The following is a 12,827-nucleotide window of genomic DNA, read 5'->3' as shown; positions in this document are numbered from 1 at the left end:
CCTGCAAAACCTGTCCCTGTACATACAAACAAACTCAAGACGTCCTGTATCAGAAGAGGGCACAAGAAGGAGCTAACGCTTGGTCGTTTCTCATTGCAGAGTGCAGTGGAATGATTTTGTGTTCTGCCTTGTGAGTGTTACGTGTAAGACACAGAAAAAGCTGTTGGTTAAGGAGACACAATCTCCTAACTACTCCACAAGATGCTTATATGTTTTGTAACGAAAACTGACTCACAATTTTATCCTCATCCCATCGCATTTTACCATACAGAAGAGTCACGCTTCTCTCCAGTCCAGCTAATCTTGGATTCTCCTCTGCACAATGACACAGCTTCACTTGAAAGAATGAAATAGGTTCCTCCTCTATTCCCCAGAGCAGTCTACGGCTTTGTGGTTAAAACACACTGAAAGGAGTATGACACATGGGCCTGAATCTAACCTCAGTCAACAGTGGACATTGAAAACAAGTTGCTTACGTAGCCAAACAGAGTGCTGCGATCTACTACAGTCATATCACATGCCATTTTAAAAGTGAAAATTAGCCTTCACTGCCTTTTCTATGAAGACAAAAAGGAGCTTGGGGCTATACATGCGCATTGGATATGGTCAGAGACCTGCCAGGCCAAACCCTTTGTGCTGATTGGACTCAGGATTTCATGTAAGCTAGGCAATGACATTCCAGCCTTGTCAGGACCAAGGCACTGCTGAAGGCATGTTCACGACTTGAGGCATCTGGAGCTCTTGAACACTGGGAAATGAAGTGCTAGAGGAGCTCAGCTGCTGTCACATTTAGGGAGCAACTGAATGAGGCTTTCCAGGGTCATCGTTTTTATTTACCTCTCTGAATTTCGCCACCAGTCTACTTGAAACATAGGCAGGTTTTTTTGCTTGTGTTCTTCCTTGACAGTTGGCTCAAGACCATGTGGCATTATAATGCGAGAACTGTAGTAATTTTCTTAGCAGTCTATGTGGAAAAAAAAATCTGTTTTCACAAAAATAAACCTCAATGGGACAGATTTTCAGCCTCACATCTAAATATCCTGGCTTCTGTATATTCACAGAATCTTGTATTTGTATTCTAAGATGATTGTTATGCTATTTTCTCTCTGTATTTTTTCTCCTCTTAGTGGTATTATTAAAATAATCTGAGATTGTTTTTTGTTGTTTATAAATGGACTGCTATTATCTATTCATTTATGACAAGGTGACAGTATTTACTTATCTAGTTGTTTGCAGATAGGCACTACATAATCCGGTTTTTGTGTTCATTTGAAAAGGTGCGGTTGGAGGAAGTCTCCAAGCCTGCTTTGCTCTAACTGCTATTTTCTAGGTCAGGGAGACGCAGTAAGAAGAAAAAGACTGTGCTGTCTCACAGAACAGCTGAGCACATGCAGCAGGCACGCATAGGGCAGGTAGAAAAGGAAGAGAATCCAGCAAATGGGAGGGTTTAACACGAAGCAGAGACTGGAAGACTGCTGAGAAGCAAAGGAGGTAGATACATTGCCAGGCCTCACACGTGATGGAAGAAACTTCAGAGGGACACAGAGGAGAAAATTTGCTGAAAATCAGTCGTTAATTCATTGGACTGAAAACAAACATGAAAAGAGCTACCCTGCAAAGGTTTATACTGGACAAGCACAAATGCACTTATAAATCCTTGCAATTGTCTCCCTTGACAATTTAAAACAATTAAAGGGTTAATTGTTCTGGCTTATCTCGTAATAGACCTGTCTTTGAGATCCTCTGCTTTTTTAGTACCTTTAGGAAACTCACTTCAGGGAAAGTGTTGCAAGATTCACCTCAAAGCTATGACTAACTTGATACCCCATTACAAGTGTAAAACCTCACCCCTGAGCTACTCTTAGAAGCAATCTTTAGTTACGTGCACGTGGCAGGTTCCTTGTCTGTACTACCAACCTCAGGCCAGCTTAAAATCCCCCCAGGAGCCAGAAGCCCCGAGGCTAGCCAGCGCAGGCATGGGCAGGGCTGGCGATAGCCCTGGTTGCAGCCGCGGGCCTGCATGCCAAATGGTGCGCTGCCAAACATGCCCAGACAGGCTGTCTGTAAACGGTGTGCAAGCTGCCTGTGAGGCCGAGTGTGCCATACTTGTGGTCATCCTGGGTAAAGCCGTAGACTCCAGTGAGGCTGCTTATGTGTCATGTTCAGGCAGAGTTAGGACCTAAAAGGGCATTAACAAAATTTGGTTGAAAAGACAGCTCGTTCTCGGGACATCCCAGAATGAAGCCTTGGGCTACGGCAACTGGATGAAACATCCCTCAAAGAGCAAGGGAAGAAAATAGCTCTGGGCAGGAAAGCAGGGTTCGCTGAGAGGAGCAACACCATCATGGCTGCCATGAATGTGCTTGGCATCCTTCCACTGCTTGCCCCCGCGTCCTCCAAAGATGCTGGGGGAATTGCCTTGGCTTCCGAGTCACTAATTGGCGACAGGGTCACTCTGGACTCTCTCCAGCGGCCGGAGGGGCTGCAGGGCCCCTCGGAACCGGCAGTCCCTCTGAGGTGACCCGGCGGCTGCTAGGCCACCAGCCCTAAACCGAGGAGAAAACGTGAGGTAAACCGGATTCCCCACAGGGGTGAGGCGGTGCCTGCTCCGAAACGCCCGCAGCCCGCCGGTGCCCGAGGCCGCATTTCCCGCCGCCTCGCCCAGCTCGGACCACGCAACCCCGGGCCGGGCCGAGCCGGGCCGGGCCGGGCGATCACGCGGGCTGCAGCCGGGCCGGGCGGGGGTGCAGCCAATGGGCTGGCGGCGCCGAGCGCCCCGTCCGTTCCTGGGAGAGCGGTGACGGCCGGGGCTTGGCGGGCTGGTGCGCAGGCGGGGAAGCTGCCTGCCGCGGTCGGAAGGGAGGGGAGGGGAGGAAGGGAAGGGACGGGAAGGGGGTGGCCGCGCTGGGCACAGCATGGCTGCCAAGGTAAGTCACCGCCGGCGGCGGGCGGGGAGGCGGCGCGGGCGGCAGCGGCGGCGGCGGGGCGGGCGGCGGGCTCGCGGCGCGCGCCAGCGCGGCCGTTGGCGGCGGGGAAGGGGCCGCGGCGGGAGGCGGGCGGCTGCCGGGTTTGACCTCGGGCCTGTCCTTGGCGAAACTCGGCGGGGGCCGCCTCCTCCTCCTCTTCCTCCTCCTCCTCGTGGCTCCGCGGCCCTTCGCTGCCGGCCCCGGCGGAGGAGGGAGGTGGGCTGCGGGGCCACCGAGAGCCCACGGCGGGAGGGCGGCCCCCCCCCCGGGCGGCGGGGTTCGGTGCCAGCGGGGATCCCCACCTGCCAGCCCCGGGGAGCGGGCCTGCGCTCTGCCGGTAACGCACCATCTGCGTGACACGGAGCGGCCGCCTCCCGCTGCCAGGGCGGTGAGAGGCGGCTGCTCCCGCCGGGCCGGCGCGGCCCTCACCGGTGCGGCCGGCCCGCGCACCATCCCGCTGGGCACCCGCGGCCCGACCTGGCTCGGCCCGGCCCCGCCGGGCGCAGTTAGGCCCAGCTATGCCTCCCTAAGCGCCCCGCCATGCACATGGTTACACAATATGTGGATGCATAAAAATAGACACACGTACGTGTTACATACACACTTTTTTTCGGCGAGAGAGTGCGATGAGTCCTTGGGACAGCGGCTGGTGGGTGCTCGTCGTGCCCAGAGCTGGCACTGATGCTGGCCCTGCCCGGCTTGCGGGCCTTAGCGTGCTAGTCGCTTTTTGCTTTTTCTCCCGTTTTCACTATGTACCTGCTTTTACCTTCTGTTTTCATTTTTGATTGTAATTCCCAACCGTTTTCACGTCTCTGTGCTCTCCTGTCAGAGTGATATATGTTAGGCTTTTCTACTGTTTCAGAAGAATAAATGAATTGAAATACTTTTATCAGTTGTTCAGTAACACATTTTCACCCCAGAAAAAAAAATAGCCGCTAGCTGGATCAAGGCCATATAAAAAGAGATATTCCACTTCTAATGGCAGATAAATTTGTATGTAGTGTTAGTGTTTCAAAACTTACTACTAGATTTTAATTAAGTTTCTTTTTTGAATACTGAGACTTTAAAAAAAATTGGGCCACATCCTGCTTTTTTTTGAAGTCGTTGATGAAACTTCCCCAAACAGTGGCAGAGCAGCCCGTGTGCTCAGTCTGGCTGGAGTTGTGTGCTCCTTTAGTTCAGTGAGTCCATCACAGAGCTGCTCCTGTCAACACCTTCCTCACTAAATGCCTGTCTGAAATGCATACTGTTACAATGGGTTGGGCAACATATGATTCCTTTTTGCTGGGCTACAGGATACAGTCATCCTCAAATCTTACGTTTATTATTTTTAGATAATAGCTATCCTGTCTAGCTTTTTTTTTTTTTTTTTTTTGATGGCCCACTGGTCCGTGCACACAGCACATCAGTTACATCTTCCCAAACTGCTAGTGTTAAAGGACTTGAAAGTCTTCCATTCACTGAATTTATGAACCATCTACTTACCTTTCCTCTGCAAGCAGCAGTTCTTAATCCACAATGCATTTGAGTCTGTACCACTCACATACACTTAAAAAATGTTGCATATGTAGTTAGTGTTTGTCTAATCCGATATACGTGTGTGCTCCATGCTACACGTTTGCATGGAGTCCTTTTTCTTTTTGCTTGGCTTATCACACAGTTCAAACCACCAAAATTTCTACAAAAAGAAATGTGTTGAAAAGACTCAACACTTAAGGATAAACTGAATTGAATATAGTATGTTTCCAATTACGTCAAGCTTGGCAGAGAGATACCTTATAAAAAGAATAATGGCTTGTCACTAGAGTCATAAGCATCCTTGCTGCATTGTAAGACAGAGATAAAGCACTTTGTACTGCAGGGTTTACAGCCCTCACATAGCTTCTGCAGGCTTCAAGGTGTTTTGAGACTAAAAAAAAAAAAAAAGCTAGAGCTGGGAACAGCTAGAACGGATTAATTATTAAGTTACCTTGTGAGACCTGAAGAGTTTTCATCTTCTTGAGGTGAAATAGTTGCTGTTAAACACAGATGAATTTCTATTTTTATTGAAGTCAGTGGCAAAATGTAAGTAGCATTTTGTACTCTTAACTGTAATGTCTGAGCTCCGGTTCTGCAAGCACACATATGAATAACTTTGCCATGTAAAGAGCTTCTGGGCCTGAAGTTATTCACATGTGCTTGCAGGCACTGGCCTTGATTTGTGTTCTAACTGCCTCACTGATGCATCTCAGTAATGTTTGCCTTTTTCACCTCAGCCAAACAATGGACTGGTGAGTCGAATGATTTTTCTAAAAATCCCTTAAGTACCTTTCCTTGCCAGTATCCTGCATGACCGCTTCCTTTAATTTTTTAATTATACCCTTTTAGGCACATGAGTCTTTGGGATTGAATATAATTGTTCTTTTTGCTTGCAAGGCTTCAAATGTTGACACTTTAAGTGGACTCTAGGAATTCTGTCTGTCAAAAGGAAAACCCAAACGGGATACTGTTAAGGCTGCATAGTTAAGCGCTCAGGTATTAAGAAATGGGCAAAGCTTTTATGCATGGAATCTTTAATGTCCATTATAGTGCCATTTAATTTTCTTCACTGTATGTTACTCAATGTCTTACAATTTATGCCACATTTTAAACAATGTATATTACATGTCAGTGTCTTTTTCGGGATCTTTGGAAATGTTTTCTGAAAGTGTTTTATGAAAACTGCACTGTAAATTATGTTTGCACAAATTGCCAGCAAAAACTGCAGATGAGATGTTCCAGTAGATTTTTACCCCCTTGGTAACTGGTTTACCATCATAGGTACTCACTTACGGCGCAGAAAACAGGCTACGTGGAACATCTTTATGATAACACATGTTCAGAGAGCAATAATAGCCTTTTTTATAGTGTCTCATGCCTTATTTCTTCATTTTGAGTGTTTAACAATGCAATCACAATGTCTTTTCTGCCCTTCAGCTAGATACCCTTGAAGAGAAGTTACCTAGTCTAGCTAATGCCCCTTGCCATTCGATGTGCATTTAACAGCAGAATTGACTGTGCCTGTTGAGTTAGTGTAAGCTACCCTTGGTCCAGATACTGCTACACAGTTCTGGATATAGCTGTTCTATCATGCATGTGCAAATGGGAGCACGCACATGTGATATTTTTAAACTTTGTGTTTCATAACCACTAAGCTACACTCAAAACAGTTAAAATTGCATTAAAGAAAATTCCAAACCTGAATAATTTCAGTAGATAAATTAAGGCTTAGAAACCATGTACAGGCTGTGGGCTAAGCATGGAAGCACTTGTACACCATTGAACTTCATCTCTGCTATGGATAACATGGGAATACATTTTGCTACTTGTATCCAGTTGCAAAGTACTAATGCAGGAGGTGATTTTTAAATACTGTGGTATTTTTTTATGTAATTGTTTCTTGGTGCATGTGTGAACTTTTATCCATTGGGCATGTACTGGTTGTTTCTATTACCTAGCATGAGTAAATAATTTTAAAATTATTGTCTTATGAACAAAGTAAACACAAATATCACATGCTAAAAAAGCTAGTTGTAAAGTAATTGTTGAAGAGAAGGCATGAACCTTACATCAGTACCTGTTGGGACTACTTGCATGCTTAATTTTAAGTGCGTGTGTAAGTTTTTTGAAGAACAAGTGCCTGACTGTCAGAAATACCTCAATGAGTGAACACAAAGAAATTTGTTGCTGACTTTACTTACATGACAATATTTGGAATGTTTCTAATGCAAGTTAAAAAAAATTTGCTATGCAGTTTTGGTATATTTAACAATTTTTAATTCTCTTTCTGCTTGTGTATTTTTTGGAACTGTTTGCTATGGAGGCTGTATCGGTGGAGTTACATGTTTTTTTCCAGTCACTGCTATATTTACTTTTAAAATCCTAAACCTTGTCATATCAAAAATAGCTAGTGCCCATCACAGGCTCCTTGTAAGTCTTGGTGTTAATATAGTCAGACATTTCCCACTGAACACCCCAGTCCTGCAAGATGCATCACCTTGACTGAATTAATTGGAGTTCTGTGAAGGGCTGATGCTGCTGGCCCTGGCTCTATGGGCCTTTTTGTGTGCAGAAATGATCCAGTGCCTGCACTGGGCGATGTGAATTAATCATGTCTGAATAAGCAATGGTTGAAATACAAACACCGTGGCAATGCAATTCTGAATGAACATGATTCCAGCCAGTGCTGAAACTATTAGGTGCTGGTGCAACCATGCCAGGTTGGTTATTTTGCTGTTGTGTATACCCAGTGTGTCCCTTTGTGCGTCATCCAGCTCCATCATGCCTCTTCGTTCATCTCCTTCTCCTGTGATCCTCTCCCCTGTGCTAACAGTAGGGTGGGATGTGCCTGCGAAGAACTGCCTTTGCTATTCTTGCCCTCATTGATGCCATTCTTCCTGTTCTCCAACGAAATGGTGGGGAAGAATTGCATTGCATTGCATGTGGATTCAGTGGGCCCTCAGAAAGGAACAGGTGAGGGATCCTGAGTCATGATGGGCTATTGTGTCCACAGGCTCCAGCCCCTCATTGAGATCAGAATTGTAGGGGGAAGATGGTTAGTGAGTAAGGAGAAAGGAGTCTGTTTCCCAGAACCATCACTGAGTTAGTGTAGCGTAGACTTGATAGTGTCATGACACTTGATGGTGATTCTTTTCTATGTGATAGCCATGTAAGATCCATGTGGAAAGTCCTATTGCTAGTCTGTACAGGTCCAGTGGTGTTTGCTGATGTGTAGTTATGTTTTGGAACTGCGCATAAGCGTGTAAATTCATAAATACCTTATGTATCATGAGACTCTTCTTTCCACTTTCCCCCTCAGAAAAAAAAAAGAAGTGTATTTGTGCTGTTTATGACTTATTACTGCATCTTGACTTAAGAGATCAGGATTTGCCTGATAAAGGGGCACTGAATTTGAATGAGCACAACTTCAAATATTTTCTAAGTACAAAGTAGCATGCATGATGCCTGTGACTGAAACAGAGGAGAAAGCAAATAATTTACTCCCCTTCCCTGTCCTCCCCACCATTGTTTATATGTTTAGTTTCATTTGGTTTCTTCAGTGGATGACTGCTTGCATTCTAATCCCACAAGATGCACAGTAAGTTACAGGGCCCGTTGGCAAGAATAATCCCAGGGAAGGCACTCGCAAAGCAACTTTCTTGTGGGAAAAGTCCATACAGCTCTCTTCTGCAGTGAATGCCAAGTTACCCTGAAAAGGAGCTCTTTTATGCTGGGATTTTTGTCTTAGATGAGTTTATCTGGGTTGTTTTTGTACTACTATTTTCCAATGTGGCATCTTACCACATTGGGAAATGAATTCCTCTTTCTATGCAGCTTTGTGTCCCAGGAGGTTAGAGAAGCTCTTCCAACTGTGCTTCAGAGGATGTATTAAAGTCACTCCTCCTGATCCTGTAATGTAGACAAGCTTACAGCCCTGAATGATAACAATGTGTCTTCTGACCAGCTTGTTTAGGCCAATATCTATTTTATTTATCTATGTTGTCCAAGGAGTATGACAAGGAGGTATGTGACACCATATTTCCTGGAAGATGGCATGAACGTGATGCTTAATTTTAGCTTCATTTTTGCTTTTAATCTGTGGAGTTGCTGCTGCTTTGGCTATAGAATGGCTTGACTGTATGGAATAGAGCCTGTATGTCGGCAAACCTAAACTTGCATAAGGCCTCTGGGCACTGCTGTGACTCTGCTAGTTGTGCTGTTGTGCTTCAGCTACGACATAATCTTGAGAAACACAGTAGCTGATGTTTTATAGTGCTAGGTACCTATGGCTAGTACAACGTAAGGTTGCAAATTTTCTGGTGCATTTTCTTTCTGGAAAGTATCTGTATCTCAGTCATTTGCAGGGAGATAAAGAGGTCTTTATAAAAATACTGTATCTTCGATTGCTTTGGAATAAAGCAATTTCAACTGAAGCTTTGTTAAAACACTTAAAGGAACACTGCAAATGCATTTTTCATAACATTTTAAAATAATTTCATGCTATTTACAATACCTTGGAAACGTGCAATTGCAATTATATTCTTTACCAAAAATGTTACTTGGCCTGCACAAACTCCAGTGTGTTAAAGGATGAAATTGCTCATAAGGAGCAGGTTGTCGGCATTTTTCTTTTTCTCTGAAGACGGAAAAAAAGAAGCATTTGAGAGTGAAGTGCGCACATGTGCACCGAACTATGTACGTTTAGAGAAGAAACAGAAGAAACAGAGCTTGTCGCAAGCCTGATCAAATTCCTCTTGTTGGATACTTGTGAGTTGCTTAACCTCAGCTGCTAGATTCATATGCTTGTGGTGTCTTGCATGCTTAGGCAGTCCGCAAGAGCTGTTTCTGTGCTCACCAGTAAACTCACTCATGGGATCTCCTTGAAGATCTGCCTTACTCACTGACTTACTCCTGGCAATGTGAAAATAGAGCCTGGAATTTAGGCTGAAGACTTTTGGTGTTCTCTAGATCAACATATCCATGCCTAAATTTTATCCACTGCGCTTTGTAAGTAGAATTAGAAAAACTGTCTGAGGTATCCAGGAACAGGTATCACAGCAGCCAATGTGCTGACTAGGGAGCATCTTCAGTCAGCCAGTGGGAAATAAAAATGTAGGGATCTCCCAAACGGGTCTTCAAACAGCAGGGCTTGCATCTCTATTTCACACGGGGACGCTGGGGGAACAGGGGAGTGGGCCAGAACCCAATGCAGTTGCTAGCAGCAATTGGGGCACCTGGCTAGGAGGGGGGAGATTTGGATTCTGTGTTGCCAGCAGAGTTTGTGCATGAATGATTACCTCCACCTGCCACGGTTTCAGAGCGTTGCTGTGCTTGATGCTTGATACAGTTCTGCCAGCGCACATTAGATGTGTTGAGTGCATGGCTGCTAGGCTGGAGTGGGGAGGCCTGGTCAGTGTGTCTGAAATGTCTGTGTGTGCTCAGCCAGGGCTGCGGTGGTTCTGGATGTGCACCTTGGTGGGACTTCTGGAATCCTAAAAGTCTTAAATTGCATGTGCCATTTTGCTCGTGGATGGATTGTTTTTTGCATCATGCTGTGACTGAGGTAGTGGAGCGTGCTAATGGATCTGACCCTCAGAGGCCGAGCAAAGTGGAGTTTGCAAACATATGAACACGTTTTATTTGTATGGAGAGCGCTGAGATTGACAGACTTATGCCCAGCCAAACTTTAAAAAAATAATTTAAAAATCTTCTTACTATCATCACTACTTCCATAGTTTTAGGAGGTTATTGGTTCTTCTTTGGAGTCCTAGACTAGGCTGGATCAGACCTCAGGGACTGGTTCTTTGCCTTTTTTGCCTTCCCTGATACTGGAGTGATTGTCCCTCTGCTCTGATGCCAGGGCTTGACTCACATAGTTCTTCTGTTGGTTGGGTTACGTGGAGAGGTACCTGTTTGTTTCCTGAACCACCAGGTCTCTGTGTTTTTAATTCATTGGTAACCCTGAAGCTGTAATTCAACTTAAATATCACTGAACATTCAGTAGCAATGTGATGGTGGCAGAGTAAATTAGAGTGGGTAACTGACTTGGCAAAATTAGTCTAGCTTTTTTTTTCTTTTAATATAAATTGATTTTGTTTGCTTTAAGTGAGAGCAGTTCCCTAATGCGGTTCACAGCAAAGCAGCATAGAGAGTTGTGTGGATGGCATGCTCTAGTCTAACGCTGAGCATAGAAATACCTTAAGCTGGACACCTGTGAAGGGTTGTCTTGTATTACAACTGTAGGACTATTTACTGCCTTGCTTTTATAGATATTTTTGCATTTTCTACCACTCAGCAGAGAAATGAGAAGGAATTTTTAACCAAAAATTTACCAAATTTTTACCAAAATTAGGTGTATGGTGTTTTCTGTGGATCAGGTGGTTCATTTGTTGACAACTCTTTGTGCTTGGCTCATGATGGGATAACCATAGGGAGGCTTCTCCCCTAAATGTAAGAAGCATAATGCAAGAATGTAGCCATGGGGATGTAACCATAGGCATAGGCAAAATTGTGAGATTGTCATAGAACTAGTTGGTCGACTAATGTACCTGCTAGTCATTTAAATGTCAGTGGGCAACAGTCAGTTTAAGTTCAGAAGAGGGAAAGTAAAAAAATGGAACTGAAACACCAAGAAAATCTTGTCACTATTTTTCTCTTAAATATTTATACTAAACTTTTTGAAAGTCTTTTGTCTCATTTTCTCTGTATATCCCAGTAACTGGACTGATAGGAGCATTTGAAAAAGGAAAACTTTGATGTGAATTTTCCATGGAAGCAGAAAGAAAAAATCAGACTGCCCTTGCAAATGGTTTAATGTTGTGTTGTTCTTGTTTTTTAAAAGAGGCATCTCTGATTGGCTTATTTATGTATTCAAATAGTCTACTTTGCTGTAGAAGGAGTAACTGCCTCTTGTTTTAGGCAAGTTTATGGTTGTATTTGCCTCTTTCCACATTTTTGGCTTTCTTACTGTTAGTATTTTAGGTGGCTGTTAGTGCAATGAATAGGACAGGTAACCACTCTTGAAACTGTTAATTCTTGCTCCACAAACTGTCCTTATGGAGACAGCCATATTAGTGCTGTTTGAATTATTACTACTAATCTTTGGTTAAAAATAGGTGCAAATAGTTAAAAAAGACGTTAACACTGCATCTTATCACATACTGCTATTAAATTTGATGTAATCTGGAGAGAAACACAGACATATGTGTCTTTATTCAGACATGTAGGATCACCTCTTTTTTTGTGAAGTGCAGTGCTTCACAGAAAGCATGTATTGCTCCAGCACCTCTCTTGGGTATCTGGGACAGGAATCTCTGGCAGCAAAACAGACTGATCAAGGAGGCAAATGGTTGATGATTTGTTGTAAGTTGAAGAAGAGTTTTTTAGAACCTGACCTTTTTAAAAGCACATTAAATGCTTTTTGACCAGCACATCTTATTTTCTGAAAGCTGCCAGAATACAGAATTAAATTGACCTGTTAAAGTCTAAGTTTTGGTAAGCCAGCAATGATAATCCTAGAGTTGTAGTTACCTGAAGAACTATTGTTAGGTTATATTGAGATTAGCCGCAAATTATATGTCTGGAACTTGATTATGTCTCCTGTTCAAAACAGAAATATTAAGAAAATAGTTTTATTTGAAGGATATTAGCATGTAGTCTTTAATTTTTTTTCCAATCTTCAGGTCCCATTGTAAATCAATCCCATGTGAAGATAATATAGCCTCAAACTCTTGAAGTCTAGTTTTAAAAAAAATCCTCATCAATATAAAAAAGTTAAGGCTTTTAAAGGCTATTTTTGCAATTATGGGGACCTATCAGAAGAGTAATACATATACTTTTTACAACTATGATTTTTATGTCCTTGATGATTAGGGCAATTGAAGAATTTCAAAGGGCAACCTTAATTCCAAAGCTAGAATATGGAAGAAGGTGTTGTGTAGCTAGATGACCACAGTTATTAGGCAACCTTATAATTACATAGAAGCTGTCTTTTTTTTTCCCTCTTCCTTCAGATGCCTTTGCATAATTAGCCTTCTAGAGTTTTAAAACCTTGACTGTTGAGCTAAACAGCTGTTGAGCTAATTTAAAATTTTTCTGAGCAGTTGTGGAACTGCACAGGGAGGGAACCGTAGGGGATCAAAGTCTGAATATTTCTGATATAGTCGAACAAATTTTTCTTCAACTGAAAACTTTAGGAAAATGATGAGAACAGTGATTTGATGTATTTGAATTCCATTTGTTATTTCCCCAATAGAGATTATTCTTTCTTTCTCTGTTTGTGACACTGTAATCTTGTTGGTACTTCCCTCGTAACTGAAATTGATTTACTAGAATTCAGATTGT

General features: G+C 43.4%; 1 protein-coding gene across 3 annotated transcripts in view; it reads left to right on the top strand.

Annotated features, from left to right (window-relative positions):
* The first annotated feature begins 2,909 nt into the window (after positions 1-2,909).
* SLC25A13 (solute carrier family 25 member 13) overlaps positions 2,910-12,827 on the top strand; it is a 101,072-nt gene continuing 91,154 nt past the window's right edge. For 2 of the 3 annotated variants that reach the window (XM_086742362.1, XM_086742361.1), the window contains exon 1: positions 2,910-2,927. In XM_086742362.1, coding sequence (XP_086598488.1) covers positions 2,916-2,927 — 12 coding nt within the window. In that variant the 5' untranslated portion in view covers positions 2,910-2,915. Of the gene's footprint in view, positions 2,928-5,148; positions 5,237-12,827 lie in introns of those variants that run through there. The other variant, XM_086742364.1, reaches the window with a different exon arrangement.

The sequence above is a fragment of the Chlamydotis macqueenii genome, chromosome 2 (genome assembly GCF_036417535.1).
Source record: "Chlamydotis macqueenii isolate bChlMac1 chromosome 2, bChlMac1.mat, whole genome shotgun sequence".
Classification (NCBI taxonomy): Eukaryota; Metazoa; Chordata; class Aves; order Otidiformes; family Otididae; genus Chlamydotis; species Chlamydotis macqueenii.
This window is presented reverse-complemented; position numbering and strand designations above follow the sequence as displayed.